This window comes from Pelophylax lessonae (assembly GCF_965119305.1).
Source record: "Pelophylax lessonae genome assembly, chromosome: 1".
NCBI lineage: Eukaryota > Metazoa > Chordata > Amphibia > Anura > Ranidae > Pelophylax > Pelophylax lessonae.
The window spans coordinates 576,205,852-576,229,509 of record NC_138768.1 but is presented as its reverse complement, the minus strand read 5'-3'; the positions used below and the strand labels follow the sequence as shown (position 1 = coordinate 576,229,509).

Genomic DNA, 23,658 nt, shown 5'->3' with positions numbered 1-23,658 from the left:
CTGCGCACCAATGCACAAACAAGGTCCATAAAGACATGGAAAAAGTGATTTTGGGAGATGGAGTCCTGACCTCAACCTGATGGAACACCTTTGGGATGAATTGGAGTGGAGACTGAGCCAGGCCTTCTCACCCACATTAGTGCCTGTTCTTACAAATGCGCTTCTGGAAGAATGGTCAAACATTCCCATAGATACACTCCTAAACCTTGTGGACAGCCTTCCCAGAAGAGTTAAAGCTGTTATAGCTGCAAAGGGTGGGCCCAATTAATATTTAACCCTACGAACTAAGACTGGGATGCCATTAAAGTTCATGTGTGTGTAAAGCAGGTGTCCCAACACTTTTAGTAATATAGTGTATGTACCATCTCATTCTGAAGCACCTATGGTGACCATGCTTAAACTTTGGCCTAAATGAACTGTAATGAAGGCAGGGGCTTGACATTTAACCTCCCAGTTGTGTCTTTAAATGTGCATAACTGTTTTGTCATGATTTGTAATTTTGTCATTTGCTGTAAAATCAGCTGCTGCATTTTTACTTACCCCAAACATATTTAAATTCTAAAATGTGTCTGTTGTACTTGGCTCTATTAAATGAGTAAGATGATACTGTTTAATCACTGGGTTTTATTTTTTTCAGAGCACAGAAAGCTTTGTTTCCTCTAAAGCAGTAGACCGACAGGAATTTGCTGGAATGGAAGTATTGTCAGAGCCCAGGTAATATATTTACACTTGTTTCTAGACATATGCCTCTTTCACACTGCATGCACGACATAATAGAACTTTATGGGAAAGAGCAGCTAACCCACACCAAACCTACGGGTACACTGTGCTACCCCCGTGAGGCCATATACAGCAGATACAGCATCTAAAGGTATGTGCAGGAATGAATTACTTTGATGCAGGAATGGAGTCCATTTGGTTCGCCTGGGTTACTGACAGGAGTCTGTATGTAATACGAAAAGTCTTCAGCTGTGTAGCCCTGTCAGTATCCTGTCCGTGCTTCTGGATCTGTTGGCTGCATTATTTGGTTTGTCTGCTAAACAATCCCCACAAGTAATAAACACTTCTTGAGACTTTTTTCTGTCAGATTCACATATACAAACCCATCAAAGGACCTGATAGTCTTTGCCATTATAGAGTAATGTATCTTCCCTAGACATATCGGGCATTGATATTTGAATTCAATAGTTATTGATCATCACAATTGCATACTTGGCTAACAAAGTGATCCAGTTGTGTGAAAAGTGGAAGTCCTCCCTTACAGTGGGTCTGCACCTGCACTGCAAGGGTTAACTGTTCCTTTCTGTCTAGAGGTGAGGAAAATCACTTTTATATACCTATTCCTCTACTCCACTGCTCCCTGACAATGGACTGTCTCTCTGTGTATCATATCCATTGCAGGGCTATAGCCCCTGTATTGGTCTTGATGTCAGAGCATAGGGGAAAAGAGGCTGCAGTTACCGGTATAGCAGCTTGGAGGAGCCTGGAAGTGCAGGGGCCCAGTAAGTGAAACAGCTTTATTTGGTCCCCTAGACAGAAGTAAGCAGGTAAAGTATACCGAAAGGCAAAACCTTTTTTTAGTTTTGGATAGAGTGAAGAGGGATTAGAACCCCTGTTAGTTTGTATTGCTGTTTGTGCCCTCATTAGGGAGATTCATCCTCTCTATCTGTCCTGTTTTACCATTACCATTGAAAGTAAGAGGAAATCCCATTTTTTGGGTTGTCCCCAGAAAAGTAATAGAGGGGACATCTTCCAATGGGGACACCCGTTCTGTTGACATGGGGGTCCCCAAGGAGTTCCCTTAATTTGCAGGGATTTCCTCTTATTTCCTGTTTGGCTATGGGACAAGAAGTGAAGTGAAACTTCTGCAATGAGACCCAAATGTAGAAAAAAATAATATGACAGGTGTTATAACTCTCCCTTGCTCTACCCGTAATAGATCCTGGGGATCACTGAAGTGCAGCAGGCTGAAGCCGACTGTTGTCTGAAGTCACAGAGCCGGTCCAGGCTCGAGCAAGATGGCTGCAATGAAGTCGGGATCCGCCCACATGCCTGGACCAGCACCGGGCTAAGCCTCTGAGCGAGCTGCTGAGAGCTTGAGCCGGCCACTCTCTCACCCCCTCCCCACAGCCCAGCACTCCAGTGAGCGAGGGAGGAGGGGGCTGCAGAGCAGACAGCGGTGACTTACAGTCACCAGCTCTCTGCTCAGGGAGGAGTGAAAACCAAGTGATCGTACCAATGCTGCATCCACCTAGTTAAGTACGATTCTGAGAAAAAAAAAAAAAAAAAAAAGCTTTTCTTTCAAGAAAAAATATTAAATTCAGACATTTTTCCTGGAAAAAAAATGTGCGTTTTATTATTTTTTATTTCCACAAGAGCCTGCATTGCATTCCTGGTGCAGTATCAGGCTCCTGCAAGCTCCTCCTCCAGCTCTCTGCCCATACCTGTGTACGGGCTTTCAGTTGGAGATCTGGAGAAAGTGTCATTGGTCTATGAATGTGCTGATTACCACTCATGTTTCATTGATAACTTCAAATCTGTCTGCCACAGTGGAGATGGGACTTGTAGTCTATTCATCCATGGAGCCACACGCAGCCTCGCTGATTCTGAAAGTGGCAGAGGTTGTGGGGGGGTAGAACCCACACACTGTCTTGGGGGGCTTAGCAATATGGTACACCCTAAACAACATGCATGTTGTTAAAGTAGAAGTTAGTCTTTTAACTTTTGAAAAGGCCTTTCATTTTCCTGGAGTTCAGCTTTAGTGGAGTTCTATTTTTTGTGTGTTTTTTTTTTTTTTCCCTGTAGAAAAAAAAAAATATATATATATAGAATATTCAGAGTCTCTGAATATGTAAATGTTTACTATCTAAACTTTGAATGCATCCAGTTACAAGTACTGTATCTTTTTGTCTTGCAGCAAAGAGATTGATCACGATAAAGAGAGCCTGAGATTACCACCGGTGAGTCCATTTATTTACATAGTAACTAAAGCCAAAAAATGTAATGTAACAAATAGATTTTAGTTGCGTATCGTGATAATTATCATTATCTCTTCACCTTAAGGGCAAAGCAATTATAAATAATATTTGATAATCTTCTATTGTAGTAAAATATGTATTGTATAAAACAGTGCTGTCCAAACTGCACCCCAAGGGCCTGATGCGGCCCCTTGCTTGCTTCTGTCCAGCCCTTTGGGCTGTAATCCTCCACGGACAGCAACCACAGGGCACCATTCCTCCCACTGACACCAAATGGGGCACTATTCCTCCCACTGACACCAATGATGGGGCACCATTCCTCCCACTGACACCAATGCACCAATGATGGGGCACTATTCCTCCTACAGACACCAATGGTGGGGCACCATTCTTCCCACTGACACCAATGATGGGGCACTATTCCTCCCACTGACACCAATGCACCAATGATGGGGCACTATTCCTCCCACTGACACCAATGATGGGGCACTATTCCTCCCACAGACACCAATGATGGGGCACTATTCCTCCCACTGACACCAATGATGGGGCACTATTCCCCCTACTGACAAAAACAATGGGGCATTTTCTACTCCCACTGGCCTTTCTAAAGCCTGATGGTAAACTAGCCCTTTGTTTGTGTCTGTGCCCATGAATAAGTGTCTAATTGGAAGGATTTGGCTGCTGCCTGACTAGAGTCAGTATCCAGGAGTTAACTCTTCTTTCTTAATACTGTACTCTTTCCTTTCAGTAGGCTAATCACAGGTCTGTGAGGAAAGTTGGGGTCAGGGAGCTAGGCATCACAGATGACAAGTTTCCCAATCAGCATTGATGTTTGTGTTGTAGATTGCGCTGATCGGTTTAGAGATATTGTGGTTGATTTTCTAATGGGGTTGAGACATTTGTGTAGGTGAAATATCAGTGCAAAAGGTGAGCCTGTGTTCATTTGCAAGGGTACTAAAAAAAGCTGAATGTTTGCTAGCGTATAATTGGTTGCCTGAAATGAATGGCTGTGTGCCACTGTACTCTTGTATATGGTAGTGCTGTGCTATTGTAGACAGAAGAACAGCACATGGGAGTTTGTAAAAAACACCTTGTCCACCTATGTACTGCACCTGTGCTCTGCCCGGGTGGAGGAAATCTGAATGGGCTTAGCCGGCCTATGTGCAAGAGCACCAATGCAAAGCCGCTATAGTAAAATTTGTGTTTATAAATTCAACCCATCTTTAGACCTGGTTCACATTAATGCTGCTTTGAAATCATGCTACTTCATTTCAAAAATTTCACTACTGGGTTTTTTTTTTTTTGCTGAACAAACAAAAATAGACTGAAAATTAAAAAAAAAACTGTTTTTATAGTTTGTTTTAAAATTTTGTAAACAGGTACTTTTTTGCCTTCATTGATGTCCGCTGATGAGGCGGCACTGTTGGGCCCTGGTGGGCACTGGTAGGCTGCACTGGTGGGCACTGGTAGGCTGCACTGGTGGGCACTGATAAGGTGGCACTGGTAGGTAGCACTGAAGGGCACTAATAGGCGGCACTGATGGGCACTAATAGGTGGCACTGATGGGAAATGATAGGCACTGGTAGGTGACACTTATGATGGGGCACTGATAGGTGGCACTGGTGAGCACTGATAGGGGGCACTGGTAGGTGGCACTAGTGGGCACTGGCAGATGGCACTGGTGGGCACTTGTGGGCACTGGTAGATGGCACTGGGGGCACAAATAATTCCTCTCCTCTTCGGGACAGCTGATTACGTGGCAAGGGGGCGGGATCGCCCCCTTACTCCTATCTATGATCGGGCGAGTCTCAAGGACTCGCCGATCACAGAGTGTCATCCGTGTCCGTAAAAAAAAAAAAAAAAGTGCCACAGCGGACAAAAAAAAAAACGGAGCGGCCGTGTGAAAGAGGCGTTAGGCTGTAACATAACAAAATTTGGAAAAAGTGAAGCACTGTGAATACTTTCCAGATGCACTGTATGCAGGATATTTTTTTATTTATTTTATTGTATATTCAGTTTTTCAAGTCATGCAGCCAAGGGGTCAGGCCCCTCAGCTACAAAGTCAAAAATTCTAAACCTGTAAATAAGAAATGGTATCACTGGATTCTTACAGTAATTATTAGGACCTCATGTATTTTATACTTCATAGCTTACCTCTAGAGACGTGTTAGCATGTACTTCCTGCATCCTATAGTGAGATTATTAAATTTGGGGATTTTGGTCCTGCTGTGAAGGGTTAAATACAGTGTATCCTTGAGAAATGACACTGAAGCATGATGGAGTTTTCCAAGTGATCAGACAGTCCTCCCTCCAGTGATATCTAGTGTACTATCTTTGTGTGCGTTTTTGGCTTTTGCCCAACACTTGTATTGTTTCCAGCTGAGTTGCCAAACTCCCGCTGGCTGTATAAGCTCAGTACTTGCCTCAATACTCGCAGCTCCCCTATAAATAGCAAAGAGCGTGCCCTCCTCCTCATAAACCCAGCTGAAAAAATATCCACAGAAATAGGGACATGATCAGGAGCAGAACATGATTAGGTTGGCATAAATCGATTAGCAGATTTCTATATCCCTTCCTTGCACTGTTTGTCGAGTCTTCTTGCCTGAGGGAGTCCAGCAAAGAGTGTGTTGCTGCAGGAGCCTTAGCAACAGTGAGAACATTATTCTGCTTGGTTTTTTTTTTTGGTCTTATTGCTGCTGTCAACAAAAGGGAGTGGTAATTCCTCAAAGACTGATCTGAGAGACCGTGCATGTAACACTGATGCAGCAGAATAGGCACAATCTAAGGAAGCGAGGGAAAGTTCAAGGCACACAGAGGGGCGTTGTATACTTCAGGCGGATCATTTGACCAATTAGCATGCGAGGGTCATGGAGCATGGAATCACTGGGGTGCATGCACATGTAGCTTGAGCTGTGGGTTTTCCCCAGCCCTCTGCATTGTGAGAAACCTGCTACTGTGCAATCATTGTGGCTTCTCGTTTTTTGAAGAAACTCCTTTCCTGGGGGATTTTTTATTTTTTTTTATTTTTTCCCAGGCTGTAAAAATGAAGATTCAGGAGCAGCAAAATAACGCCGAACTAAGACCACAAAGAAGCCTTGATGTTGACGTTGGTCAGGAGGGCTTTGTCCCAGAGGTACCTCGTCTGGACCTCACCTCTCTTTGTGATGACAACAGTTGGGAAGGTAAGGAATATTTTTTTTTGATGTATATATCTCTGGCTATATGAAACCCTGTTCATTTTCCAAGCGTGTTCTTTAAATCCTATAGACTCTCAGGCATCATATGTTCTCCCATCAATGTTCACTTTTCGTTTCATGCTGGTGTTTTGTATATGAACCTGAGGAATAGAACGTTCTATATCGAACTGGTAATATGTTAAGAAGGGTTTCCTTTCCTGTATGGTTTGTATTGAGGGGGCTGTCTGTGTTACAAGTAGGTATATACTGCATTTTCATAAAACAGATGGGTATATAGAGCGTTTGCTTTCCTTAGAATTGTTTTTCAATTTTATTACTCCTGTTTTTTTAGTCCTTTTGGTATTTAAAGTGAAACGGGGAGTATTTTTAAGGCACTATAAAGAAACAGCACGTTTTTAGTTTTTTCTTTTTAGATATAGTTGATGACCATTTGACATATTGGAAATCCTTTCGAACGTGCATATTCACATATAGTTATGATTTTTTTTTTTTTCAATTATTTTCTTAAAATATATTTATTACAGGTACTTGTATAGTGCTGTCAATTTACACAGCCCTTCATTCATATATATTGTACGTTCACATCAGTACCTTCATATATATTGTACGTTCACATCAGTACCTGCCCCTAAGGAGCTTACAATCTAAGGTCCCTAATTCACATTAATACATACTAGGGCCAATTTAGACGGGAGCCAGTTAACCTACCAGCATGTCTTTTGGAGTGTAGGAGGAAACCCACTCAGGCACAAGAAGAAAATGCAAACCCCTTAGGCAGGTAGTGCCGTGGTTGGGTTCGAACCAACAGCCCTAATGTTGCTAGGTGGAACCACTAACCACCTAGCACCTGTGGCTGAAATGTGAACTTACTAATAGATTTGTAATCGTAAAATATCTTAAGGTACCGTAGCAACAATTTCTTGAGCATATGGATCTTCTTGGCTTTAGCCTTTAGAGAGCACATAATCTAAAGAATATGAGCGCCACGGTCACTTAGCTTTAGGGATGTTATCCCAGCCTGCTCATCATGAGGAAGCACATTGTCACTAGACTCCTCCCACACACCTTATGCTGCACAAATATGTCTCACTATGACTTTGGAATTTAAGTGCAAACGAGGGATTGTACACACCTAAAACGCAACGTCGCTGTATAAATGTGTAAGGACTTAAAAGCATTACAGCCTGTTTTTGGATGTAAAAATATATTATATTTATGTTGCAGCACACATCTTTATTTTGAAACAAAGTTTTCAAAAATCTGTTCATATGCATGCTAGGATCGGTGTTTAAGAACAAGTATTGAAATCTTTGGTTCATAATAAAAATGAGGTGCTGCAGTACATATGTTTGGACTGACTTCTGTATAATGAGTCAGCAGGATTTAGTTCAAGGTAAGGTCTACATAAATGCAGTGACTTGCAAATCTACTAAACCAATAATTTTATTCACAATATAAAACCGAAAACCCATCAATGCTTAAATTGAGAAAATGTACCATTTTTTTAATTTATTTTTTTAAAAAGGGACATTTTGGAATTGATAGCAGCAACACGTTTTAAAAAAGTTGGAACAGGGCAACAGAAAGCTGGCAAAGTACAACCCCAATTCCAAAAAAGTTGCGATTGGACCATGTTTACTGTGGTCTAGCATTCATTCTACTTTTAACCACATGACCCTCATGCCTTTTTTGACGATTCTCACATCCTTCTTTTTTTTTTTTTTTTTTTTTTATATATTCTTTACAAGGAGATTAAAATGGTTGTTGTTGCAATGTTATATTTTGCAAGTGAATTGTGCAGCCATTTTTATAACACACATTTTCAGGAAAAAATACACTTTCATGAGTTTTTAGTGCACACAAACACAATGTAATGCCCAATTTTGGTAAAACTTAAAAGATGATGTTAAGCTGAGTAACTAGATACTGAACATATAATGCTTTATAAAATGTGCACTGAACATATAATGCTTTACAAAATGTGCACAACAATAAAATGGCAACAAGCAGTACCCAAAGGTGACGATTTTAAAGCATTTTATAGGTTACCAGTTTAGAGTTACACAGGAGGTCTGGAGAGAAAGTTTGGCTCTCACTTTGACCTTTGCGGCGATATCTCACATGTGGTGTGCAATCTGCTGAATTTACATGTGTGCAGAACCTACATATGCATTTGCGCATGATCACGGGGAGAAGGAGGCACTTTAACACTTTTTTTTTTTTTTATTTACTTTATTGCTTTCACAAGATAGAAGCAACATCACTTGTGATAGCATGGGTAGTAACTGGTACTCTTTACTGAGAAACCTGAGTTCTATAAAACCCCAGATCTCTCTTCTGCCCTCCAATGCAGCTAAAAACACCGATAACCGGCAAGTAAACAAAGAATTGAAACCGGAAATTATTAAATCTTTGTCTCTTCTGGTTTCTTACATCACAGAGGGGACGCGGGAAAGGATATACCTTTCTCCCCTCAGCACACCAAACGGCGGCAGTTCCAGGCTTCCCAGCGGGACGGGAAAGCGCAGTAAAGATAGTGATGGGAGGGGGCCCTTCCGTGTCCTGAAGAAATGATCAGTAGGCTGTAGAGTCGCTCGAATCGCTTCTACATGAAAGCCCATCACTGGCTGAAAAATTTGGTACTGGGATTATGGCTGCTGCTGATCTTTCAGCAGCCGGGCTCCCATATTTCTTTTCTGGCCGGTATATTTTTAGGGTATGAGAACCCTTTAGCTACCATGTCCACCCATAACTGAACAAGCTTTGCTTTCAGGACTGTAGTTATTTAGGTGATAATGGAAAAAAAGGAGATTGAGGTCTTAGATTGTCTAGATCAGGGGTCTTCGAACTATGGCCCTTCAGTTGTTAAGGAACTACAATTCCCATCATGCCTAGTCATGTCTGTGAATGTGAGATTTACAATGCCTCTTGGGATTTGTATACATGTTCTGCAACAGCTGGAGGGTCGTAGTTTGAGGATCCCTTGTCTAGATCGTCTATATAACCAGGGTTCCTTCAGACATTGCTAGAGATTCCTTAAACTGTGGCTGATAGAATTCTCATCTTATGGTGTATGCAAATTCCTGACTCCATTTCCACTTGGCAGATTGGAAAGACGTGATCTTTTTAGCAGTTCTTAAAGGTGGCTTCTCCCCCCCACCCCCCGACCACAAATGTAAATGGACTCTCTTCCCACTTACTTGATATATTCTAGCAAGAGTTTCCTGAGACTCGAAAATTATTTCAAAAGTTCCTCTGGGATTAGAAGATTGAGAAAAGGATGGTCTGGATATTAATTTACTGTTAGTCTGTTTTTAGCTCTTTCCTGAGTTATAGCATTTCAATTCAGTAAATGTGTGGAATGTGATTTGTTAATCTTCTTTTTGGGAAGCTCAGCTTTGCTCATTAGAAGCTGATTTTCTAAAACGTGCAGAAAAGAAATGTGGGGCTGTTCTTTGAAGCAGCCATGTTCCAAGTAAAAAAGTTTTTTTTCTCATCTGTAAATATAATGCTTATTCACACTAGATCCCTCAAGTACTACAAATAGACCATGTTCTTAGGCTTTTTTTTTTTTTTTCTTAAGTCTATGTAAACCTCTACAGTGTGCTTTTTGCATTTTTCTGCAGAATATACAATTTTTTTTTTCATTTTTGCATAGAAGAAAATAAGATTACAACGTAACACTTCCAGCCATGCAGGACTCAAAAGTAAAACATCAAAACACGACAAAGAAGCCCACCCCCCGCTGAACATACAATTTAAAAGTTTTTTGTTATATTAAAAAAGTGCAAAAAATACCTGTTGGTTCTGCCAGAAATCTTGTGAGCTGATAATTTCCCATGATCTCTGCCTGTTCATAAAGAGGTGTTATGAAGATGGGGAGAAGTCTATATGCTTTGTAATGTATTAGAAATGTAATAGAAAAGGCTGACATGTGCTTTGGAATTCTGAGCCAAAAATACGCTTTGTTATGTCGAAGAAGGTAGGAGCCCATTAGATTTCTGGCACATCAACAATTCATTTTTCTGTACTTGCAGAATGTTTAAAGAGATAGAACATGGAGACTGTGGACGTAATCTAGAGATGTACTTGTTCTTTTGTCGGTTTTTTTACATTTTTTTTTTTTTTTTTTAATTTAATGGTTTCATTTCAATACAGCACTACTGAGATTCTGGCAGCTCTGAGCTCAAATGAACAGTGCTAAGTGCTTCTGAATGCATTCAGTTCAGAGGAGATTGGTGAATCTAGCAATCTGCTCCCACTTCCCATCCTGAATCCCTCTGCAGTGGTCCTGTGTTTAGGGGAGCCTGGTGAGCTAAGGGATTAGGTAGGTAGATTGAAACGGCGAGCCAGCTTTGGGTTCAGTTGTTGGTTGTTGGCCACAATCACTCAGGTGAAGTGCCCATCAAAAAACACTTTTTTTTTTTTTTTTTAATAATTAGAACACTAAATATAGAGATGGCAGGGAACCGTCCTAATTTTGTTACCTAAAACAATACACTGTCATATTGTACAGGTGAGAATGAGAGAGAATGGTGACTAAATGTTTTCTTGCCTTTTAGGTGCAGTTAATCTATACACAGTATGCATTCTGCTTTGACATTTTCTTCAATCTTCAGTCGATGATAAACTGATTTAATTGATGCATATTTAAATTAGACTATAACCATGTGTATACCTAATGCAAAAGGGTAACAGATGGTTGTTGGACATCTGTGGTTCTGGGCTCTGTGTTTTTCATGCAAAAAAAAAGCGCATCTGATATCTTCCTTTATCACAAGATGGAGAATGATACAGTCAGCCAGAAGAGAACATTATAATATCCCAGAGCTGCTTTGGTCCCCAGAGTCCCTTGTTGTGTATTGCTGCACATTGTTTTTTTTTTTATTTTGTTTTCTGCTTTTTTTAAATCGCAGCTTTGCGTGCTGTCCTCTGGTGTACATGGGCCAGCCCTTCTATGTCATGGGAATGCAGGCTGCTCTGTACCCTCATTAATCAACCTTATTTCCCCAAAGACAACCAGATAAAATAATATACACACCAGACCTTATAATTGGCAATTTATGGCCACGGCACTTTATTTCGGTTTGAAACATAAAAAAAAAAAAAAAAAAAAAAAGCCCTTATTTCTACATTTCAACAGTAGTGAATTATGTAAAAAAAAAATGCAAAGTATCAAGATCTCTTGCTCAAGTAAACAACATATTTAAACCGAAAAACAAGTCCCCCCCCCCTCGAATTTCAAGGTTGACAAACCACAAATAAGTGGTGGCAACGGGTGGGAGGGCAGGTAGCTCTTTTGATTGGGATAATTTATAAAAGGAATCACACCTGCACTGGGGGTCCCTTTATGTAATGAGCCCCACACCTTCTGTAAAGTTCTCTTCTTTTTGTTTGGATGCCCTTACCTGTACCGCAAGGTGTGGGGAAATTATTATTTTTTTTTTTTGAAAATTCTTTTTATTATTTTAAACAACATACAAAACAGAGCCGTTGGGCATACCCTGGCTCAAAACAATACAAGGTATAACAAAACAACCCTTATAAGAACAAAAACAATCCCCGAACAAGGCTGCAACCAACGACCACATAAGGTCGTGCTTCACCATTGAAGGACTGTGTAAAATGTGAGAGTCCGTAAACCATGGGACACCCCAGGAGTCTAGAGGGGCGATATGAGCCCGGTCTCCTCCACAAGGAGAAGGGAGTGTGCACAGATCAAGGTCCTGGAGTCACCCCACCAGGGTCCACAGCATCATTAGTAGTTTCGTTTGTCTCCAACCAGATATTCCAGACCTTCACAAATTTCTGTGGGCAACCTCTGTTAGTATAGGTCGCTTTGTATAAAGGAATAACCGAGTTCACCAAGGTCTTCCACGAGGAAAGGGTGGGTGCATCAGGCCTCCGCCATCTGAGAACCACCAGTTTCCGCTCATAGAACAACAAAAGGTCCAGTAGAGTGCGAGTTGCCACAGAGTGGGCCAAATCATTCACAAGTCCCAGGATGCAGTATTCAAGCTTGAGAGGCACACGGATGGTGGTCACTCGACCCACAAAGTCCAAAACCACAGTCCAGTACGGGCAATGCCAGATCATATGCGTATATGTGGGGTCAGTAGCACCGCAGCGCCAGCAAGTCGCGGGGGTGCCAGGAAAAGCCCTATGCAGTCTAGTCGGAGTAGGATGAAATCTATGTAGGATTTTGAACTGCACCAGGCGGTCCCTGGTGGCCACCAAGTGACGGAAGGGGGTAGTCCCAGACATCCTCCCAGTCCTCTGTATCTAGTTCTAGAGCCTCCGCCACCCAGAAGGCCTGCAGAGCCTCTAACCCAGTATGTACACTAGGAAGTAAAGTACTGTAAATGGTAGAGAGAGGTTTTTTTCAATCCCAGGGGGAGTCTCCAAACTGCTTGTGAAAAGCGTGTCAGAGCTGCAGGTAACGAAAAAAATGGGAGTTGGGCAAGGAGAAATTGACCTTCAGTTGATCAAACGTCAGAAGCGTCTCTCCCTGATAAATGTGGGATAAGTAGAGGACCCCCCTGGTTGCCCACACAGAAGGATCCTGAATGGAGAAAAATTCCAACAATTCCGGGTTCATCCATAATGGGGAGTTCGGGGAATGACGGCCAGGGCCCGTCCGAATATACGGAGACTTCAGCTTCCAGGCCTTGATTACCGTCACCGTAGAGATAGTGAGTGGTACGGGGCCCTCGCTCCACGAAGCAGTAGGTTGCGCAGTGCCTCATAGGAGCCAACCAGGGCCGCCTCCAGAGCCACTGCGGTGTTGGAAGCGTCCAAGATCAACCAGTTATGAGCATGAGTCAAAACTCCCGCCACGTAATACTGAAAAAAAATCAGGACACACCAGCCCCCCCGGGTCCAGGGTCGCTGCAATACTGCCAATCGGAGTCTGGGAGGGCGAGATCCCCACAGGAAGGTAAGAATGTGTGAGAGTTAAACTGGCGGAACACAGTCTTAGGTATCCAAACTGGGCAATGACGTAGCACATATAGAAGAGGAGGAAGTAATTTAATTTTAATTAAATTGATCCGTCCAAAAGGTGTGGGGAAATTTTAAAGAGGGTAATGGTACATACACAGAATATATGTGGTGAAAGAAACAAAAGGAAGGGGGCAGCCAAAGGCCCATGCAAGTGTGCCCAAATAACTTAAGCCCCCATGAGCATTTGTGTACAATCTGACAGGTTTTGCTTGCGGCGACAGTCACACAACCCAGGAGAAGTTTTACTGCAGCAATTGCTTTATGCTTGGGAGATTTCTGCTTTGTGTTACATTTCTTCCACAGTCACTATTGCTCAGTTACCATTGGAAATGAAATACACTGGAGAAACATTTTGAAATTTAAACAAACTGTAATTTTAAAAAATTTGTTAACTGTTAGCATAGCCAGAAAATAAAATTGACACTGATCCTTCATTGTACATTTGAAGACCCTTATTTAAGTTTTTCAGCTTTGATGTCAATTGTACATGCTGTGATCACAAACCGATACCTTAAAGCAGAACTTTACCCATAACTGTTTGATAACACATTGTGTTCTCTAACAAAAGAACATATGTTCCACATTAGTGTAAGTGTGATAGTGATATGTTCCACAATAATTATGCTACCAAAAAGAGTGTGTGCTGTAAATTGCCTCCAGCATTGCTCCTGTTTCGTCTTGCTGTGGGCCACCATTTTGTTGAAGCTCAGAGCAGTTGTTTCCTTATCAGAAATTCTTGCCCCCTCTCCTTGGCCTCAAAAATTGTCACTTTCTTCAAATAAGATATGTGCATTTCCAGCCTTGATTGAACATCTAACAGAAGTTTTACAGTGCTGAAGTTCGCAGATCTGCCAATGAGGGAGAAAGGAGAGATCAAGCGATGAGATAAGACACTATCCTTGTTAAGCTGGCCTTGGATGATTTGAATCTCTATGGACAGGCTGACTGTACCCAAGTTGATCTATCAATTGACTTGGGTACGACCAGCATGTCGGATTTTTCATGCGATTATTGCCAGTGGCTATAGCCGCTAGCAATAATCATGGTGTGTTCTCCTGGCAGGGAAGGCTCCCTGCGCCCCCCCTGATTGGAGAACACAATTGATCTGCAGAAGGGATGCATGTGGTTGCAGGAAAGATAACAGCACCTTCCATTGGTTTACTTAAGTTTAACTTTTTTTTTTTTTTTTGTGTTTCCCTGCAGCAGAGTTTTTTTCCCTTTCGTCTCTCCTGCTTTTATTTTCTCTTTTCCTAATCTGTTTTCCCACAGTCTGTCATTCCTGTTGCTTGCTTCCCCCTTCAACATCAGTACATTTTAAAGCTGTCAGCTGATTGGTCTGCAGTGACTCTGATTTTAGGTACAGTGCCAAGACTAGAGAACTACTGAGCATGTGAAGAGAAGGGTGAGACAGTGCATTATTGGTCTTTAACTGTGATTGGACACCGCGGGAGCCAGACGACGGGAGGAGAGGGCCCAAGCGCCGCCGGCCTCCCGTGATCTTTGCCTAGAGTGACAGAAGAGCCGCCTGCCTATGTAAACAAAGCAGGCGGCTCTTCTGTCAGAGAGGCAGGGAAAGATCATGTGATTCAGCTAAGCTGAGTCACTGATTTCTCTCTCTCTCTGCCTCTGTCCAACCCATCCCCCCACACAGTTAGTAAGCACAATAGGAAACACATTTAACCCCTTGATCACCCCCCCCCCCCCCCCCCCCAGTGTTAACCCCTTCCCTGCCAGTGTCATTTATACAGTAACAGTGCATAATATTTAGCACTGATTACTGTACTAATGTCACTGGTTCCCAAAAAATCTGAGATCTGATCTGTCCGCCACAATGTCGCAGTCCCGCTAAGAATCGCTGGTCGCCGCCATTGCTAATAAAAAAAATTAAATAAAGTCCATAAATCTATCCTGTAGTTTGTAATAACTTTTGCGCAAACCAATTAATATACGCTTTTTGGGATTGTTTACCAAAAATATGTAGCAGAATACAGATTGGCCTAAACGGATAAAAAAAAAAATTATTTTTTTATTGGGAATGTTTTATAGCAGATAGTAAAAAAAATATATATATATTTTTTTTTTTTCAAAATTGCCGCTGTTTTTTTTTTTTTTTTGTTTTGTTGTTAGTGCAAAATCTAAAAACCGCAGAGGGGATCAAATACCACCAAAAGAAAGCTCTATTTGTGGGGAAAAAAGACATCAATTTGGGTACAGAGTCACACAACTGCGCAATTGTCAAGTAAAGCAACGCAGTGCCAAATCGTAAAAGTTACCCCCTTAAAGACTAGGCCATTTTTTGCGATTCTGGACCTATAGTGGTTAAACAGTATAGGCATTTTTCTTGTTTTAGATCGCTATACCTGCAGAAGGGTTAAAGTGATTTATCATGACCTAATTTTCAGAACATTTTCAGTTTTCACTAAAGTTCTGCTTTAAAGTAGAAGTATAGGCAAAACATTTTTTTTTTTTTTTTTTATTTTGGATAGAGTAAGTGAGGGATATAACGGCTGTCAGATATTTTTTTTTTTTGTGTCCCATTTCAGAGTGTTCCCTTTACTTCTTGTCCCATAACCAAACAGGAAGTACGAGAAAATCCCTGCAAATTAAGGAAATTTCTTGGGGTCACCAGAACTAGTGTCCACATTGGAAGATTTCTCCTCTATCCCTTTTCTGGGGACAACCCAAAATTTGGGATTTTCTTTCACTTTTAAAGAGGAGCTCCGCCTATAGACAAAAAAAAAAAAGTTTTGTATTGGTGGATGCAGTCTTCTGGGACCTGTTAGTGTCCCAGAAAACTGCAGGAGAGAGGGAGAAAAACTTCCGTTCCTGAGTGCTGCGGTGCTCGATATAGAAGTGGGAGCAGGTACCTTTTTAAAATCGGGGTTTTTTTTTTTTTTTTTTTTTATTTGCGGTGTCCCTTTTTGGATATTTTTTTTTTTTTTTTAAATCGGAAAAGTTTTTATTGAACATAGAAAAAAAAAACCAAACACACTTTCCAATGTACAGACATGGCATTAGCCTACCTCAAACAATGCAAAATACAGTCATCCCAGTGTCCCCTCATCCCACAGCCACCCTCCAACAGTGCTGATGGAGATGAACAGCGCATTGACCAGACAGTAAAAACAGTGCATGGCCTACCCCTCCCGAAGCTACTGCAGTAGTCTAGACATTACAAGTTCCCCGGGACTCAGCCCAGGCGTCTCCAGCCAGGACGACCACAATTTTTCAAATTTGGTTGGGCTGCCTCTATGTTGATAGATATACCTTTCCATAATTAAAGTGTTTCCTATATGTAAAATCCAAGAGGCCACTGAGGGTGGCGTGGAGGATTTCCAACCCAGGAGGAGGAGCTTACGAGCCTGAAACAGAGCCCATAGGAACAGTGACCGATTCGGAACCCAGCAGCATCAGCCGCACTGAGGAGCCTGCCGAATCATGCTATATAGTATATCCTGGGATTCTGTACCGCCAACCCCCAGTTGTCTTTAGGGCGCTGTAATTGTTCTATTTTGATTCTATGATGGCCTGATTTCCACACCTTTTTGGATATTTACCCTTTTTTTTTTTAACTGTCCCATTGGCTGTGTTGTAAACTGGAGAGAAGTAAGAAGAATCTCACCAATGGGGGCCACCTGCGGCAATAAAATGTTTTGCACTTAGTTTTTACTATACTTTAAGAACATCTGTCCTGTACTACCCAAAAGTAAAGCAACCATATAGGCACATGAGGTTCTGTTAGGCACATCCTTATATTTAAGGTTGTCTGCCTTCCCTCTGTCAGGTTAGCCTCCCAAATATCTTATGCTTCACTGACTTTTCTGAAAGTTGGTATTTTCTTCACACCTAGGCACTGCCCAACCCCCCCCCCCCCCCCCACACACACACATGGGCCTGGCAGTAGGATGTTTAGAAGATGAATAGGACATTGGGAAATAGGTGAGGGAGTTGAGCGCCTTTGCACCATACCCAAAGTTTTGGGCTTTTCATGGGGCTACTGCGGTGTGGAGATTTGGTATCATAGGATGACTGCTGTGCAGCTATTTTCTTGCTTTACTTTTTGGCTATAAAATTATATGTGTACAAAGACCACCTTGCAGATGTGTTTTTGTGACACTAATCTTTTGTTAATCTTTATTAAACAAGATCTTTCAACGCATCTTACTTTAGCAAAATGAACATTTTTTTTTTTCTCCTGGCATGGCCAGACTTCTTGGCTAGAGTTCTGTTTGTACTTCTGACCTTGTCAGAGAAAAGTACCTGTACTGTTTGTGTTCAGAATCTACTGTCTTAAAGTACACCTGTCATTTATAAAGCACTGCAAACGGAGCTTCTGGAAGTACTTACAAGCACCTCTTTTTCCACTGCTTCTACATTTCTGGACCTCTAAAATTTGAATATTGGAGGTATGGAACCCCAGGAAGTTATAACCCCAGATAAAATTTGGACTGCAACTTCTGGAATAAACTGCTATCCCCTGCTATCTTGACGTTCACTTTCCCACCATTTTAGATTTGCACATCATGTTTCAGATCAAGATCAAGCTAACAATGCCTGAATCTCAACAGCCTTTAATTGCCCACTGCAGATAACTGTGGTATAGGCTATAAAGTAAGAAGCATAGGGTTTGTAAAAAAACATCCATACCTCTTTGCTGCAGCATCATTGTGATGCTGCAGCTGTCCCACTTTGGGTCTAAGCCTGAGAACTGGCCACTGATTATTCAGTTCTCTGTCTGTCTGCTCGGAGTGGAGAGCAGTGACTGGTCAGTCACCGCTCTCTGCTCCTCCAGCACTTACTGAATTGCTCCGCAGGGGAGAGGGTGGGCACAGCTGGTTCTCACTCTCAGCCACATGCTGAGAGGTGGAGCCAGCTGTCAGGCAGCTGGATGAATTCCAGCAGTATAGTTTGGATCCTTCCAGATCCTGGAGCAGCTCTAACATGTCGGCTAATAGCAGGCAATAGTCAACTTATCACTTTAATCTTGGTCACAGGAGAGCAAAAGTAAGTGCACTCCGAAGAGATGTATGGCAAAAAAAAGCTTTGGCCATACTTCTGTTTTAAGGGTATAGATGAATTGTTGGTCATTCTATTTGTAACCCAGGACCAGCTTGACCTTTTTGTCTTTGCTTTTTTTTTTTTTTTTTTTTTTTTTTTTTTGACTCTCTGCCTCCCACTGTATATTGGGAGAACATTAACCTTGAAATTTGTATGGTAATTGCTAGCTTGTATTTTAGCTTCTTCAAGACCAATGCAGTGTTTCTTACCTGCGTTTCATTTGGGCAGATTCTGTTCAATATGGATATCCCAAATTATTCTAAGCACTTATCAGGAGGCTTATCTGTGTAGGGGTGCTACTGCAGCAGAAGAGGGGACACCTGATCTTCATTTGCATTTTTTTACTGAGAAAATACCTTTACTGATACAGTGAGAAAGCAATGACTATAAATGTAGATGAAGAGTGTAACAATGTAGAATATACATTAATAGTTGAGACTTTAGAATGACATAATTGGGCAGACAGTAGGTGTGCCTTTGTCACTTTATTTTACAGACTCCCACAATGAATAGCTGCCTTGCGTGTTAAATTCGTTTCACCAAGCTGTTAATAACGCATGGCGTGTTTTCATGTATTGATTTAAGCTTCATCCCCTGTATGCTTGGAATGTTTGACTGTCATCTCTTACATACAGTGAATAAATAGGCTAACATGGCAATTTATCTCCAGTGGAATACCAAACTGGTACCTTTTCAAAGCCAGCATTATTTTGTCTCTGTAGCAAATTATATATTCTATTTGAAGACCTAATTCTGCTTGTACAAGTTCATATTTTTTTAGTTTCATCCATTGCAGTATACAGTATGGCCTAGTTACAGAATTCCCCGTCGTTCTTGTGTTGTGCATAGCACAGGCAATATTTCAGAGAACATTACCTTGGAGGTCCTTCCCTTCATCTTGCAGCCATTAAATTGTTTCTGAAGGAGCCTCCACCTTCCATATATTCTGTCATTGGTTCCAATGTGGACCAGAACAGCTGGGTCATGCCCAGCCCCTCCCAGTAATTTATCAACCCAGTCCACTACATGCCGAACCTTGGCACCAGTGAGACAGCAAAACATTCGGTTGAGGCGATCTTGGCGACAAATTACAACTCCTGTACACTTGTGGTCGGGAGGCAGTGAGCCTTGGTTTTACTACCCCAACTGCTGTGATGGCATCATCATAGTGGGGTTGTACACTTGCTGCAGCAATACCCCTGTTGCGCTCTGTTGCCAGTACTGCCACTGGACTTGACCTATTCAAGTGAATGGGGCTGTGCTGCAACCGAAAGCCAATTGTTAAGGACCTAAAGTTTAATTGCTGAGTGAAGTTCTCCTTTAAATTATTCAAACAAAAAAAATGGACCTTTCATTTCTATAGCCATGACAAAGTTTTAGTACTTTAAATTAACGCAAACCTAGTAGATTTAAGATGATCAATGACAAATGTTCATAAATGGAGAATTGCTCAAAATAATATAGGCAGTAAATGGTATTTGTAAAGTTACTGCAAATCACAGCTGCCAGGAGCAGGACAAGCGTAAACGGAGTCACTCAAGTTATAGATTGCACATCACAGCACCGGCGCTTGAGTGATTGGCCCAGCTAGTCACAGAGAATAAATCACATGCTTGTCCATACCCGGATGTACTGGGTATTCTCTGTGCTCACACCAGCTGAACAGCCTGAGTAAAGAAAATGGGAACATGTACTACTGAGAAGAACTTTAAGTAAACCTGTTGCTTTGCTTTATGCCTGAATACATTACATTTCACTGGTTTGGACAATGCAGGGTTTCTTACCATGAGCAAACCAGATAGTGAGTTAAATTTCTTTGTTGTTCAGCATTTGGTGCTCCCATCTTCACCTGGATGTACCATGTTCAGATATGTAGAGGTAAATAGAACTAAAAGCAGCATATACTACATACAACTTAAAGGAAATCTATAGTCACAGCATACACTTTCATTTTAGAACACCAGCATTGTAATAGCAAGCAAACAATAGTTATGTTTGACAATCCAATATAATCCTACTTGAAAAATCTCCTTTCTTATTGTGATTGTGATCTGCTGACCATCAATTTCCCTAACTTCCTGGATTCCCTGCATGCTTTACAGCTTCATCTTTGCTGTTTACTTGGAATTTCTAAGGACTACATATCCCATGGTACCTTGCTTTCTGCAAGCAGGGATTCCTGTACTGATTCCGCCCCCTGAAACTCCTCCTCTCAGGACCTCTGTAGTTCAGAAGGCAGGCTCTGTAAAATGTGTGACACAGCAGTGTCTACTCACAGGACATAGTGAATATGTGTCACAGAATTCAAGGAAATAAATATATGGGATCTTCAAGTAAGTTTACAAACTTTAGGACCATTCAGATAAATAGGAGCAGGTTAGAAATTATTGAAATTAAATATGGAAACTAATTTTTCTTTTTGACCAGAGATACACTTTCAATAATAAGTATAAATTTTGTCAACGCTCTCAGATGTGTAGATGTTAACTGTTTTAGGGCTATTTTAGATTTCGAATAAATCTTTTCTTATAAATTCAAACATCCAGTGTTTTTATTATTCTTAAACACCGAGGCACCTTTTTTCAGAAATATTCTAATCCTGATATGTGTGTGAGTAAAATTGAATAGGTGTATATTTATAGATATCCTTTTGCTGTGATTTTTTTTTTTTTTTCAAGTACATACACAAAAGCAATTCATAGCTTCAGTACTTGGTGAACCTTCTCATATTTTAAAAAATACTTTGGAAAAGTGTTTATACCCATAAAAAAGCTGGGTGCTAACTGCCTGTTTGATAGAGCACACATGATCAAAGCTCTCATTTAATCCTTCCACTCTAAGCAGGAGCACGCAAATCAGATTAGTCAAGGTGGAAACTTCACATGCATCTGGGTCAAGTAGTTTTGAGGACATAGAAGTTGTTTATCTTGATGTATCCAATCATGTTCTAGGCTTGACTTTGCTTCATATTTCCATTGTTTAAAATTTGTACACATTTTTATTGATTTTGATTGTTGGATCTACTGCCATAAGTCCATGTTTTTGTCTTTGTTTTGGTATTTTTACTACAATGTGATGATAGGACGCTGTCACCATAAAGCTGTTATTTGCAGTATGTCTATATGTGTAAATTTTGACCTCAACCTACAGAATTATTTTTAACTCCTTAAAGTGATATTTTAAAATAACAAACATGTCATACTTACCTCCTCTGTGCAGTTGGTTTTGCACAGGGCAGCCTGGATCCTCCTCTTTTCAGGTCCCTCATTGCTGCTCCTGGTTCTCCCTCCTGTTGAGTGCCCCCACAACAAGTCGCTTGCTATGGGGGCACCCGAGCCGAGCTTTAGCTCCCTGTGTCCATTCAGACACAGAGCTGCCATTTGGCCCCGCCCCTTCTTTCCTGATTAGCTAACTGACTTTAAATCGACAGCCGCAGGAACCAATGGTGCTGCGGTTGTGTCTCAGCCAATCAGGAGGGAGAGTCCACGATGGCCGAGGAACTCGTGGACAATGCTGGACTGAGATGGGCTAAGGTAAGAATTAAGGGGGGCTGCTATACCCAGAAGGTTTTTTTTTTTTTTTAATGTTAATGTATAGAATGCATTAACATAAAATCCTTCTGACTTTACAACTCCTTTAAAGCTGAACTCCAAAAAATGAAGTCCTCCCACTGCAACCTTTTAAATGCTGCCTAAGGGATCAGGAAGAAGCAGTTTTACTCTGGCAGTCTAAGGTACTCTGACTTCCTCAAGACCTATGCAGAGCCCATAGTTCTGTATTGGGTGTGGGGATGCCAAAGGCCATCCACTGCCTGAGCAGAAAGGGACGCCGTTTGCCAGGGGGAGTGGAGGATCAGGTAAGTTTAAGTGCTCTTCACATCCCCTAGAATAAACTAGCAGCTCCACTGCAAGAGGAATTTTTACATTTCCGGAGTTTAGTTTGTTGATACATTTTTGTTTGCTGAGAAAATTGCCATGGGATTACTTCTCTAAATGTTCCAAATAAAAAAATGTTTGTTTTACATGTTTTTTCCACAGAACCAGCTCCAGTTGTAGCCGCTTGGGATCGGGATGGTGCAGATTCAGATGAAGCACGTCTGTCTCCCCAGGCCGGCCGCCTAATTCGTCACCTTTTGGAAGCGGATAGTGACCCTATGTTATCGCCTCGCTTTTATGCATATGGGCATAGCCAGCAATACTTGGATGACACAGAGGTGCCTCCATCGCCTCCTAACTCACACTCTTTTATGAGGTATGTATTCATATTATTTATTAATTACAGGTACTCCTATAGCACAGTCCATTTATGCAGCGCTTTCTATATTTATTATACATTCACATCAGTCCCTGCCCTCAAGGAGCTTACAATCGAAGGTCCTGAACTCACATTTATACATACACATACTAGGGCCAATGTAGACAGGAGCCAATTACCCTACCAGCTTGTCTTTGGAGTGTGGAGGGTAACCCGCACAGGGAGAATATGGAAACTTCAGGCATGTAGTGCCATGGTTGGGATTCAAACCGAGGACCCCAGTGCTGCCAGGCAGAAGTGCCAACCGCTTAGCCTCTGTGCTGCCCAATATTGAAATATATTTTATAATTTTAGCCCATAATGCATTGGTTCATAATGTTAACTTAAAACAAAGCTCCAGTGAAAAAAAAATCAAAAATTAAAGATTTGTTATAGGTGCAACATATCTAGCATTTCATATTTAGGACTTTTTTTTTAATGTGCAGAATTCAACAGCCACCTTTTCCAGAAATAAATCCTGTAGGGGTTCTGCTTCCTTATGAATGGCTCCTCCCTCTAGCCTGCTAATTGGACACTAAATTAGCGGCATAATGTAATTTTGTTGTCTTTTTGCTTTCCCCTACTTGTAATGTGTTTATTGTTGGACTGAAAGCACTGAGTCTATAGGCACACACTGCTGACCCACCCTTTCCAGTGTAAGCACTGCTGTACATGATCGTACTGAACACTCCTAAAAAGACAGGTTTTTGTATATACACTAAAGTATTTAAGAATACATTTATATTTTCTCTACTTTCTCCTTGGCAGTATGCTTTAAACATATTCTGTATGGAGTCCCCGCATGTTATTATGCATGCATGTAAGTGTATGCATCAGACTAAAGAAAAAAATTTAATCATGCAGAGCAAGATTTAATGCTTCCTTGTGCTGTGCTAATTCCTTGTTTTTCTGTTAGCCGTAGACGCAGCTCTTCCCTGGGATCACATGAGGATGACAGGGATGAGGATCTGACACCTGTACAGATTACTCGCAAAATTCAAAGTCTAAAGAAGAAAATCCGCAAGTTTGAGGAAAGGTTTGAAGAAGAACGGAAATACAGGGTAAGGGTTTTTCCTTGTATTTCTGTGTTAACATGACCACAACTGCTAATATCTTTCTAATCCTCA

General features: G+C 41.4%; 1 protein-coding gene across 1 annotated transcript in view; it reads left to right on the top strand.

The window, feature by feature from the left end:
• FAM13A (family with sequence similarity 13 member A) overlaps positions 1-23,658 on the top strand; it is a 321,224-nt gene that overhangs the window by 252,845 nt on the left and 44,721 nt on the right. The window contains exons 13-17 of the mRNA XM_082272109.1: positions 638-714; positions 2,918-2,960; positions 6,016-6,163; positions 22,276-22,489; positions 23,448-23,592. Of these exons, the coding sequence (XP_082128235.1) occupies positions 638-714; positions 2,918-2,960; positions 6,016-6,163; positions 22,276-22,489; positions 23,448-23,592 (627 nt within the window). The remainder of the gene's footprint in view (positions 1-637; positions 715-2,917; positions 2,961-6,015; positions 6,164-22,275; positions 22,490-23,447; positions 23,593-23,658) is intronic.